The sequence below is a fragment of the Strix aluco genome, chromosome 1 (assembly GCF_031877795.1).
Source record: "Strix aluco isolate bStrAlu1 chromosome 1, bStrAlu1.hap1, whole genome shotgun sequence".
NCBI classification, from domain to species: domain Eukaryota; kingdom Metazoa; phylum Chordata; class Aves; order Strigiformes; family Strigidae; genus Strix; species Strix aluco.
The window spans coordinates 118342834-118355927 of NC_133931.1; the positions used below are offsets into that span (position 1 = coordinate 118342834).

Genomic DNA, 13094 nt, shown 5'->3' on the forward strand with positions numbered 1-13094 from the left:
TCCACAGGAGTAAGTCAACATGCTGTATGACTAGTTACCTGCTATTGAAAAAGGAAGCTGAATTAAATAAATAGTAACAGATTGATAAAATGTGTTCTAAGAAATACTGGTTGTGGGTGATTTGCGTGCCCCCCTACTCTATCCCCTGTGAGGGACACGGAAATGACAACAGTTATGAATATTTACATGTGAGGTAAACAAAACTGAATACTTCTGCAATCCACAACATTTGAACAGTTTACATACTAGCTGAGAAGACACATAATAAGTCTCCTGCTGTTTGTCTAAGTTAATGTTTTTAGCACCTAAATGAATAATACCCAAAGAATAGCTAATATATCAAAAATTCAATGTAGGATACATGCTGGTAACAATTTGAGAGGAAGGGGAAAGGCGGGGCGTAGGGGGAAAACTTTAAAACCTGAAACAGCTCACTTGTGATTTTCTATAAGGATGTGCACTCATACCAGCACACAGAGGACCTTCAGTGATTTGTGCTTCTGGAAAGGTCTAGCATTAGTAGAAAATATTACATACTTAAAAAAATAATAATTCATGTATTTTGAAGCTCGTATATTTTTAAGGGTCACCATTAACATCACGGACAATTACATCCTTCATATAGTTTTGTTCATTAATTTTCACAATTATGATATGTACAAGTAATTAAAGCTTGGCAACAAGATCACTGAAAACACTAGACAGCTGTTGTATAATTTAAAGTTTTTAAAAAATATATATCTTGTGAAAAAAAATTAAATATCTGAATGCATATACACAGATATTCAGTCCACAAAACTGTCTCTCACACTCTGCAGTATAAATGGCATACTGAGCAAGAAAATCATGGGAAAAAATACAAACGACACAATATTAGACAACTTTTGTTCAAAGTGGCCACCACAAAGTATAAGTTCTTTGTTTCCTACTCTTACTGAAGGAAAATAAAACTCAAGTTACAGTTTTGTAATGGTCACTAACAGTCATGTTACAATGAATTCATGTATAAAAAATACAAAATCTTCTCTCCTCGACAGACCACCTCTCCCAAGACACAGATCTCTCAGTCCACTGTGAGGCTGTTTCAAACAAGTTTCACTGAAGTCTGCTGGCAATGATTTAAGGAAAGCCAGATGCAGTAATTTATTAACTTACTAAATTCTGCTCTGATTCAGAAACAAGACTTTTTACTGCCTTCACCGGCATGAAGGAAAAGAATTTGGTCTGCAGTTTTGTTTCTCTCCCGTGGAACTACTTGCTGTGCACGAAGGAGCAGAACTTGGAACTGAAAGTGCTTCAACATGACAAAACAGACACATTTACTACAACCAACGATTAGTCCTGATATGTTACTCTATAAAAATACAGGTTTCCATTTACTGAAGAATAACCTATTCTTTGTATCTTGTAATAGATCTTGTAATACCCTCTTCACTGCATTGTGATAAAAAGCAATTAGGTGGTTATTTAGATTGCTAGTACTCTTACAAGATTCTACATCAACTGACAGAAACTACCAGGAGATTTTATGAGATACTCTGATGAAAGTACAACATACATGCAAAATATCATACCTACCCGAAAGGCTGCATATTTTATAGAAACAGAACACTGCTTGGGATTCTGAAGGACCATTGTTTTGTTTTAAATTTTAAACACCTGAAGATATTCTTCTACAGATGCTGAAGAGAATTTACTTCTGCTCTAACAGAATACATGGCTACTAAAAAAACCGAAAACATCCTTTAAGATATATATGTTTTAAAATAATGTTGAAGATTTTTACTTACTAATTTAAAACTTTTTTTTAAAGTGGGATTATGACCAGTTTATAGGTAATTACTACAACCTATAAAACATTTAGAAAATATTTATCCCAAGTTTTGGGGATATCTGTACCTCAAATAAACACTGGACTAACTTTAAACAAGTAACAACTAACTTCTAAAAGGAGTGTACATACAAAACGGTAGCTGCATAGAAATTGTACCTGGAAAAGCATCACCTCATTGATTCCACCAATGCCAAAATAGTTTCAATGAATTTTTTTAAATTATAGAATATTCAAAAAGTCTGAATAGTTACAGTATGTTGGATATTACAGAGTGGTCAAATAAAAAGTCTCAGTAAAAGACCTTTGGCTTTCTCATTCCCCAAAGGGTTCTCTGTTGTGTTAATGAGGAATTAACCTTAATCTTGTTTTAAACACTTTGGTGAACACAATCTACGTCATTAGGCATAAAAAGACAGGCATAATAAACGTTCAAAAATCTCTGTGAAAACAAAGTTATATTCAGCTATAAAGTCAGAATATTTAGAGCATGAGACTTCACAGATAAAACTGTTGATTTTTCATTTTTTTTCCTTAAAAATAAGAAACATTTAGGTAGCAAGATATAAAGCTGAATTTTTCAAGAGGTCAGATGCCAGACTCCTGAATAAGTCTTTTCTTCTTTAGCTATGATCTGCCCCCACTTGCCATTCTAACACTGAAGAAAACTATAACATTATCTTATAATACTGTAAAACAAAATATCACTAATTGTTCAGTAATTTATTTTCCTTCATAAGGAAGGCAAAACATTATCAAAGTACAAAATTACAAATTCCAAATTATGTGTCAAGCCCGTTACTGAAAACGGAGTTTTTGATTTTTAGTTAGACCATCACTCTGAAAAGATTTTGATGTATAAAATTTGGTATTGGAAGTTTTGCCTATGAAGGCTTTCTAAATGGTGTATGAGTCCAAAATAAACAGCTCAGTTGAAATGCTTTGAGAAACTAAAATTAAGTCCCTAAAAATAAGCAAATGGTCACTCCAAGGCAAGGGTTCAAGACAGAAACTGAAAGAAATGTGTATAAATGGCTGAGGTGGGAACAGTGCTGGAGACTCAAAAGATTCTTCTCTAAGTGGTCTAGTAATATTTGTAAAACCACAGAAATACAAAGCTCAATAAAAAGGTGGCACATGGATCTCACCAGGGTCTGCACGACCTGATGGTTCTATTTAAAAGACCACATTTTGCTTTCCAGGCAGCCTGTGTAAACAAACACCTTTCCCACTATATTGCACAAACAAACTTGTTCAACTTAGCAAGCAAAACTGCTCCTTGAATTATGAACAAACAACATTCCCTGGAGTTGTCCCCATGAAACAGAAGACTTCTTTAAAGCAATACACCATGCTAATGCAGGGAGCTTCATAAGCAGAAAGTGTGTGGAAGCCATAATATCATGCCGTTCTTAAATTTGGAAATTAACTTAATTTGCTTTACATCAGTGCTGAATTTGACCCTTTACTGTTAATGCAAACCTCTTAAATTTCCACTTCCCACACACTGTTTTAGTAGATTTTGAATGAATACTCCACATCTATAGATACACAAAACATACAAAAATCAGGAAATGGTATCCTTTCTTATGTGCAGCTCTAGCTTATAAAGAGAGAGAGAAAAAAGAAAAAAAACAAAGAAAACCAAGTAAGGATTCTGTTGTGGGCTCAAATTCAAAGGCCTTCAGAGAAGAAAAAGCAAACTAATAAGAACAGATAAGAATGATATTGCAAGGAAAGACATAAAGGAGAATAATTCATAACAGCTGAACTTACACCTTGAGCAGATGAACCTACACTGAAGTTAAAAGGGATCATGAACTTGCTACTACCTTCCCACCAGCACATACTTGAGAAATGAGCTTTAAAAATTAAACAGGAGCTTGATAAGACACTATTCTTATACCACCTTCATTACCGTATTTGAGCATCTTCCAATAGCATGTTGAAGGATATGAATAATTGCTCTTGAGTCCTTGGTGATAAGTTGGGCTTAACTCCAGACATATGGTTTGCGGAGTGAGGCTCTGTATCATCTTCCGATAAAACTGAAGCTGATAAATACCTCACCAGGAGAAAGGCACTTAGTGTGGCTTCTGGCTCCTTACTTGAAAGTGCCTTAAAAGAGAGCATTTTGTTTCATTCACTTGCTGTGGCCTCCCTGACTCAGTCTTGGGTTTTAAGCATATGTGTTCAAGTAAGAGAAAACAGAAAAAGAACAAGACTTTTTCTCGCAGCAAACACCTGTAAAAGTTTATTGAGGTCCTCAGCTAACGTGGGAATTCACTGTACTCTAGGACTTGTCTTCCAAAGATACGCCTATGCTGTCACATTAGTGTAGTTCTTCAACGTCCAATCAAGTTCACAGTCTTCATTCTAGCTCTCTCTCACTCTAATTTGGAGAGAACCAGGTGGCTCTGCAGATAGTGCAATTTGGCAGAGGAAAGGTTGGTACATACTTGAGCTCTCGTGCTACTGATGTAGAGAATCCTCATACCAGCAGTATACACCCAGCCAAGTGAGCTCCACCTCCTGTGCAAACGTGAGAAAGTTCATATTCCTGACAAATGGAGCTCTCCACCGCTGTTCTCATCTCAGAGCATTTCAATATACTAGACCCAGGGCATGGTAACAGACCACACACCAGGATTTTGACTTGGATGGGATATCAGAGTAAAGGGACAGGTACGAGTCTGCCATGCACTCAGCAGCCTACACTACTGAAGGGGGATGCTCCTGGCTGCTACAAAGATGTGCTGAATCAGTACAGACTTTTGGAGAAGGGCCAGGTGGCTCTCAGCCCATTTAAAGAAGGCTGGTGGGTGGTTAGTGACTACGCTACTCATCCCAAACAAACTCATGGCTGGTGGGAGAACAGCACCTGCTTTTCCTGGCAAAAGCAAGTGAGTCTTCCCACACACAGGCAGGCATGCTCCACCTCATTTAAAAAAAAAAAAAAAAAAAATCACTGCAAATGTTGACCCTATAATGGTAAATGTGCTATATGGAAATGCCATTGGTATGCAATTATGTCCATACATTGAATAGTGTCTTAAACACAGGAGTCATTTTCTTAAATACGGGGTTTGTATCAAACTTGGGATTCTGCATGCACTATGGGGTTCAGTGTATTTGTGTGTTGTAATGAATTTCACTGGCTTAATTTTCAAAAGCAAAACACTTGCAACATTTTCTTTAGGACTAGATACTGTGCAGCCATATAATAAAGCTGAATTTTAAAAGCTCGCTGTAGAAAAGAATATTGTAACTCGCATCCCAGAATGCTGGAATAAATTTACTTATATGTCAAAAGACCAAAAAATGTAGATGAAACAATGTGAGAAACATTTTTTTTTTAAACAGAAGTCTGAAAACCTCATCTCCTCTGGATTATTTTGGCAGGTGTTCATTTACAGAATCAGAACTAATAAAAGATAAAATGAGCTTCTAGTATCTAGAAGACGTAAGTTAAAATAAATACCATGATTTTCCTCCACCCACTTTTAACAGCTGTATCCATGCTTAAGAATGAAACTAAAGCTTAAAAGAAATTGAAGCTGTTATACCAATGTTACTTTTCCTCAATTTAATTCATCCTTTGCAATGCCTCTTCTGAAAGTATGCTTTTGTGGCAAAACTTCTGCATACTTCTCCACTAAACGTTCAAAAGCTGAATTCCAAAAAGCCTTAATTCAACACCTAGTTCTCCTCACTTTAATAGCTCCCAAGAGCCATCTTCATCACACCTATCACTACCCACTTAGTTCTATGACTGTACATTTATAGGTTTTTTTACAGAATTATAACAAGACTATTTAAACAAAATATTAAAGTTACAGATGTGACACTGGCAGAAACTGTCAGTGGCTTCAGTCAAACAAAATATCACTCTGAATTTTTCCCAGCTTGCAAAGAACAAGTGTGTCTCAATGTTAATACCAACACCACTACAACCTTCAAAACGCATTTGTAACATAATTCAATCCCTAGTTGAAACGAAAATGCAGTTCTGATCTGGAAAATACCAATAGACATTGGTCCATCAATACATTTTTACTTACAAACTCAATACCTCAGGGTCTGACACCTCCATTATTAGTCCACTGTGTTTCAGAACGAACCACATGGTTTTACATGAGTGCCAGTCTAACAAGCTTTGATGAGCAACACTTGCATTTCATTGGAGACATTTTAGTAACTTGAACACATGTTGAAGATATGCTGCACAGAGTTAAGATTTCAAAAGAGCAATATTGGGTTATTATTTTCCACGTCTTCCCAGACTCACACCAAGATTTTGCAATGACTGACTTTGACACTTGGAATATCAGTAAATTATTATTTAATCGCAAGTGAAACCAATCAGGTGATTTGTCTTTGTTAAGAATTAATTTCTCTGAATGAAAAAGAACTTAATTCTATTAATTAAATAAAATTATCACTCCATGGGTATAGATAATTCCAAATTGGCTTTGAGTTCAATGAACTCTGGAGAGGTTCATTAGCTTAGATGCAGCACCACAGGAATGTAGTTAAATGGCTTCCAAAGTCATTTCAGGTCCAGCAGAGGTACAGAACTGATTTGTTTCAGCACATATCTTGAGCTCATAAATCTGCCAGACCTGAAACGACTACATGCTGAGCTAGTTTGGATGACTCTGATCTTGACTCCCAGGACTTGGACTTGCAATAGCATGGTGGTGGAGAAGCATTTAGACATCCATTATCACCACTAGTCCTGGTGGGCTTTATTTATCTAGACACAGAACAGTAACATGGCACAAACTAACAGGATCAGCAACAGCATCCAAGCTCCAGCAGTGCTGCTCCAGCAGGGCCACTGCTGAGACAGAACTAATCTGTGGGGTGATTATTTGCAGTTGGGTGAATCCATCCTGGACTTCCTGAGTGTCTGATAGTAACCACAGCAGCCAGTGTTGTCCCAGTTATCCAGGATGTTCTGCTCCCCATGATCCTGGATATCAGAGAGTTGGTTACACAACATCCCAATCAACAGAACATAAATCCGTTTGAAGAAACTGAAAACTAAAGATAGCACTGAAGAGTGCAGTTCTAATTAGTGCGAAACAGCATCTAATTTTTTCCATCTCAGAGGACATTATAGCATACTTTATACATTATATAATACTCTCAAGTAGAAAGAAAAGTTCAAATACTGGAGAAGGTTTATTCCCTCTTTTATATTTTCCTTCAGGAAGATGTATGTCAAATATGAAAGTGCCAAATCATTTCACTTCAGTAGTTCATAAACCAAAGGAATATTCAGATTTTATTAAAATTTTACTATGGGGTTCTTCTAGAAGTTTTGCTTCTCTTTGTTACTTCATTTTGAAGCTGTTCAATATTAACCTCCAATGTGCCACTGATACCTCTTATCACTGGAGTTGCAGTCTAAGCACCCAAAATACCGTAATTCTTTTTTTAGGCTTCCCTAATACAATGAAGCAGGTTTTCTATGGAGGTTATGAAATTTCCATCCTTGGAGAAATCCAGAATTCAACTGGGCAGGCCGTGATCAGCCTGATCCAGCTGGTCATGCTTTCAGCAGCAGCCAGACCAGGCTTGACCTCCAGGGGTCCCTTCCAACCTAAATTATCCTGTGATTCCATCTGTCTGCAGTACTGGAGTTTCCTGTGCTGCAACACGTAGAGGTCAGAAGTTGTGCACTGCCTCCAAGGAGGCTGAGTGGGAGTCTCAGCACACTAAAAAAAAAGGGGCAATCACCGAGGAATGTCACTGACATTACTAGAACAATTCTGAATTTTGAGGCAGCAGCAAGAGCAAATCATTATCTTTTTCTCATGCTGTTTTTATATTGCTGTATGTCAAGGTCTATCTCTATTTTAGCAATAAAGCTCTAGTGGCTTTAATTATTTCTCATTCGATTTACACTGCCATAAAGGAGACGATGGTTTTGGTATTTTAATTACCATAACTGAGAACCTACAAATGAATATGTATTTGCAAAAACTTCATTCCCTCCCTCTCCCATTTAAATTCCATATGAACTCACTAGGTAACCCACATTATAAGTTGCAGGAGCACAGAATAACTAACGAAGACAGTTTCCATCCCAACATATCATGAAGAAATGCACAGTACTCTCTCTTTAATGAGAAAACGTCAGTGTGTCACAATGCCTTGAAACTAAAGAGATATTTGTATGGAAAAAAATGTAACTGGTAGCAGCTACTATATAGCCGAATTACGGCTCTAATCCAATCACTAAATTGCCATATGTTCTGTTCTAAGCAATCAGCCAGTTCCCTACCACGACTCTCCAGAAATAACTGCTTTGCAATTGCCCAGCTGGGCATTTAAAATGTTCCACAAAGGTCTGCTGCCATCCGTTTGGTTGAAAAGGACATCACATCATCACAGTCCTTGCAAATTCATCCAATTTTTATTTTTTAGACCAAATGTTGAAAAAGAATAACAAACACAGTCACAAAACTCTGAAAATGTGAACAACTGCAAAGTACCATTGTAGGTATTTATAGGAAGAACTAATGGAACTGAAAGAAAAGTCACACATCTCCAGGTTTCCCCCTAATTTAATACAAAGATAATTTTAAGACAAGGATCTATAATACATGTAAAATGCACTCAAACTATTAGGTAACATAGACTTTCCAGTCTAAAACTGGCATCAGTATTCATTCCCTGCCCACACAGAAGCCCTCAGAGATGCTTCAGGAAATAGATACCCATTCTTTAACTGAATGTCCTCTTCTCTGGGGGATTTAAAAAAAATTCTCTCCCAACGCCCAGCTTGAATGTTCTCTTTTTATGAAGTGTATAACCCAGTAGGCCTAAAGCAAGACTTCACTAAGAGACATGTAACTATTAACTGATAATCATTCATGTGAGGTATATTAAGACTGTAGTCAGAAGATGAGAATAGCCCTAAAGCCAGGGACCAGAATCTGAGCCTTCTGCTCCCACCAGCGCGGGAGCACAGGTACGAAGACCCTGTTCACAACAAAGTTCAACAACATGCTCACTCTACCTAGCTGCTGAAAATGTGACTGAAGAGTACAATAAGAACTCAGGAACATCTGGCTGGATTAATTAAATCCCTATTTTTCATAAGGAGAATTTATTCTTACGTAATTCAAATTTCAAATTTCCCAACATCAAATCCTCTCAGTCACAGTATGAACTCTGTAATGTATTTCAAAAGCATGCTCCTCTGAACTTCACAGAAATAATTCAACTCACGTACTGTATGTATTTACATACATTGTATCAGTCTATAGCATATAGACCTAGCATATTTGCCTATTTGCAAATGCAAAATGTATCCTCTCTGAAACTACTATGGACAGGGAAGTACATAAGGAGCCTCAGATTTGATCTATTTGCAAAGAACTCAGGAAGTCATGCCAAGGCAAAGCAGAAAACCTGGACCATTCTCCTCTTCAGGTCTAGTTAATAGGATTGTTTTTACAGAATAAAAAAACAAAGCATAAATATTTAATTCTCATTACATGTAAACACTGTATTGTTTCCCTGTTGGTATGGATAACACTCCTGTTCACATTTTTATTTACTATCCAATTAGTAGATTAACATAAGTACAACTTGCCACCTCTGCACTTGAGGAGACAGTGAAGATGAGACAGGCATTTCTCAGTTTTAACAAGTGTGGGAATACTGTGGGTTGAGGGAGAAGCACATGGGCATTATTTTTCTCAGAAAGTCAGGTCATAGAGTATAATAGTTCAGCTGTTCACATTATTTGCAAGACTTTAAATCAGCAACACAATTCTTAAAACTAATTTTATTATGGTATTATTTTATAAATAAATAATGTGAGTATTTAATTGTTTCAGCCTGAGACTTTAGTTTTTCACCTATCAGTACAGGAAATCTCTTGGCAGCTCTGGAGGCTGTGTGAAAATTAAATTTTTTGTTTAATTATAAATTGGTTTTGCTTTAACAGTGGAGGCTTTAATTGAAATATTTTAATTAAGTGCTTGAAGCAACACAATGCCGGCTTTTTGCTGAAGACTAGCTTATCTAACAGTCTGGAGTTTCACATTTATTCAGCTCCTGTGCTGAACATACAGAGTGCTATAAAACCAATTGTAACTGCTGCTTCTACCTGGATAATGGCATGTAAAATACAAACAGCAAGTGAATTCAGCCACACATCTTAGACCACGTTAATGATTTGGGCAATAAAAAGGAGTGGTTAGGACTGTTTAAAAATAATTAGAGTGAGTGAAAGAAAGATAATAGCTGTAGCATCCTGTTCAAAATGTACTGTGATCTCCACAGATATACTTCCTGCCTTCTGGCAAACCTCCCAGAAGGAACAAGTGGCAGACAGGGGTATCAGATTGCTCTCTGACAGAGGGCCAGACTATGGCAAAACAAAAGCTCCAGCAGGGAATGCTGCTCTCCTTCTCTAGACAGGATATCAAAATTGAAAGCACTTGGAGGGTTCATAAGTAGCAGTATCAACACTATTAAGATTTCAGGAGTGTGGGGAGGGGAGGAGGGTTGATTGCTTTTTGACAGATTAATTTCCACATTTGAACAGTTCAGAAACAACACAATCTGTCTCTGGGGCCCCTCCTGATGACACTAACAAATAAAGAAATGGGATCTAGAAGTACAGAGGAAACAGAACAGCAGCAGGAGAATTTCATACTTCTAAAACACTATTTGTACAAAACCCCTGAAGCTTTCTGGAAAGAGGGGTCAGGCAGGTGCTATTATCCTGAAAACATGGACAAGAATAGCAGAACAGTAACGCTGATCACCTGCACCAAGTTTATCTGCAAACATCTGCACGACTGCTTTGAAAAGCAGGCTATAGAACAATTTATCTGTTATTGTTGTGTTGGGTAAAAAACCCAAGCCACCTAAGTCTTCAAGCACTAACAACTATAGAAACTGCATCGAGTTAAACATTTATACTTCATTGCAGATCACACCAAAAGAGTTACTTGCAGAAAAAATACATGAGAACCAGAAGAGGCAAGGAAGTATTTACAAATGAAAGATACTGAAATATATGCCTAGGTTAACAAGATTTGTGGGGAAGAACGTTCCATGCATTGCAATAACAGGAAGATATTGTTATTAAAAACCAAACCTCTTCCTTTCTACTAAACAGTGCCCTCACTGATCAAATAACCTAAGATTGAACAGCAGGTAACTACAACAAGGTTCCACTGTATTTGACAGTAGATTTATTAAATTACAGGAGAACATAACTGATTCACACAACGTATCTTGCCTCCAGCAGAAAACACTTAGGAAGAAAAGGGAGAAGGGCAAGTACTTAGTGCAATTATGTAAAAGAGACAGACAAAATGTCATTTCAGAACACAAGTAATGGCTGGGTCAAGTAACTAGGTAGAGTAATACTTCAAAATGTAAGAGTAGAGCACTGCAGGGTGTTTCTTGCCCTATTTCTCTCATACTCCTGTACTGTACTGGCTAGTACAATTCATTCTGACTGTCCGAAGAAGAAAAGCCTGCCAACTAATCTTAGAGGCCAAGGGATAGAGATTAACAGAGGAAATGAGTAGGTCTGGGCTTCAAAAATCCTCCTTCTCCAATTTCCTCTTTTTCCATCTACAGTGCATAACCAAGCTGTTATGAAACCACGTATGGTAGTGATAAAAAACCATTTTGTTCCTTTAAAATCTCTGAGCCAAGAACATGGCCAAAATTGTGCCTGAAAGCTGAAGAGGCTTGTCAGAGTTCTCAGGATAAAAATTTCAGGAAAATTGAGAAATTCTCAGCTGGTGGAGATCACTTTAGCTCCTTTAATCCACATTGCTATGCTGATCCACACCAGCTGAAAATCTGAACCTTCTTTTGTGGTGTGCTATTTTTAAGTAGCTAAACTTCAGCCTTGAGTACAATTGTTCAATCCTGTGACGTGGTCCCGAAAGACAAGTACAGTGCAAGTAAAAGAACCACCACCAACATGTCCCAGTCACTCACCAAATCCTTCATGTGCCTGTCAATTCTTATGAGTGCTATCAAATTCCCTACAGCTGTTCCTGAGTCTCTGCTGGGAGCTACAATGATACACAGCAAATCCCCCAAAAGTGGAAGCCTTTCTGCTTTCAACATACCCTCCTGTTCAGACCACTTCTGCCACCTGCATTTTCTATTAGTCACCCTTTTGGCCTGTAACATTATCACTGACTGAGGGCAAGATGTAACCCTGGCTTTTGTGTCGCATGTTACCCAATCTCTTCTTCCATCACTTACTCTCCCCAAGAAAATGAACCGTATCATCTCTTCCCACCAAGAAATTTCCTTGGTCTCTATGGTGAGAAAAAATTCTCTGGCAGCACCTAGATTTATTAAATCATACAAACCCAAGCTTTGAGAATAAAACTGGGTCTTGTCAGATGGTTGATACCATCTCTCACACACTCACCAGTGTGACAATGGCACATTCAGCAGTCAGTTGAGCAGCACTGAACAACGTCCGAACAAAGCGGTAAATCTGTTTCTGCTCTGGGTCATGTTTGTCATAGTCTGGTGGCACTTCGGATTTCTAAGGAAGAAATACTTCCAAATAGGTGACTGAAACAAAATGAAGCAGACAGAAAAGAAAGACAGTTCACATGAAAGGGAAGAAGAGGCAGATGAACTTACCGAAAGGGGATGAAGGTTTTCATCAAAAATATCTAAGAGCATTCTTCCATCTGTGTCCCTAAAAAGTATTAAAACCAAAGTAGTGTCATTATCCGAACACAACAGCACGCAGCTCTCCTAGACACAAGTGTACTGTTAGAACTCCAATACTACTCATGCTGTGGGGTGCTTAGAAACACTGCAGAAATGTGATTTTCAAATAGAAGTTGGAACTATTCTGCCATAAGGTTCACATGTAATAAGAAATCCATATTACACAGTATGCTAAAATTTTCAGCTTTCAATGCCCAAGACCCACAGCTTTTGTGCTCTCAATCGTGAGGCATTTTGACAGTCTAAGAGGTACTACTATAAACTTATAATAAAATCAGCCCAGCTTACTTTCCTTTTCTTAACTTTATCACATTAATCCTTGCAATCTCTTAATCCCTTCTCCTTTACTGTCAACATCATGAACATTTACAAATATGCAACACCGTTTTTACAGTTATCCTTTAGTTAATACATACTTCACTTTTTATTTGGAAAATCCTATCCTACTAGTGATTTCTGAAAGCAAAAAGGAGTACATACAAAAAAATTCAGACAAAATAATATTCCTATTCACTGG

The 13094-nt window shown here is 37.4% G+C and overlaps 1 protein-coding gene across 2 annotated transcripts in view; it reads right to left on the bottom strand.

The window, feature by feature from the left end:
- CCNY (cyclin Y) overlaps window positions 1-13094 on the bottom strand; it is a 131166-nt gene that overhangs the window by 15273 nt on the left and 102799 nt on the right. For both annotated transcript variants that reach the window (XM_074832191.1, XM_074832201.1), the window contains 2 exons: window positions 12485-12542; window positions 12264-12383 (listed from right to left, as the gene is read on the bottom strand). In XM_074832191.1, coding sequence (XP_074688292.1) covers window positions 12264-12383; window positions 12485-12542 — 178 coding nt within the window. The remainder of the gene's footprint in view (window positions 1-12263; window positions 12384-12484; window positions 12543-13094) is intronic.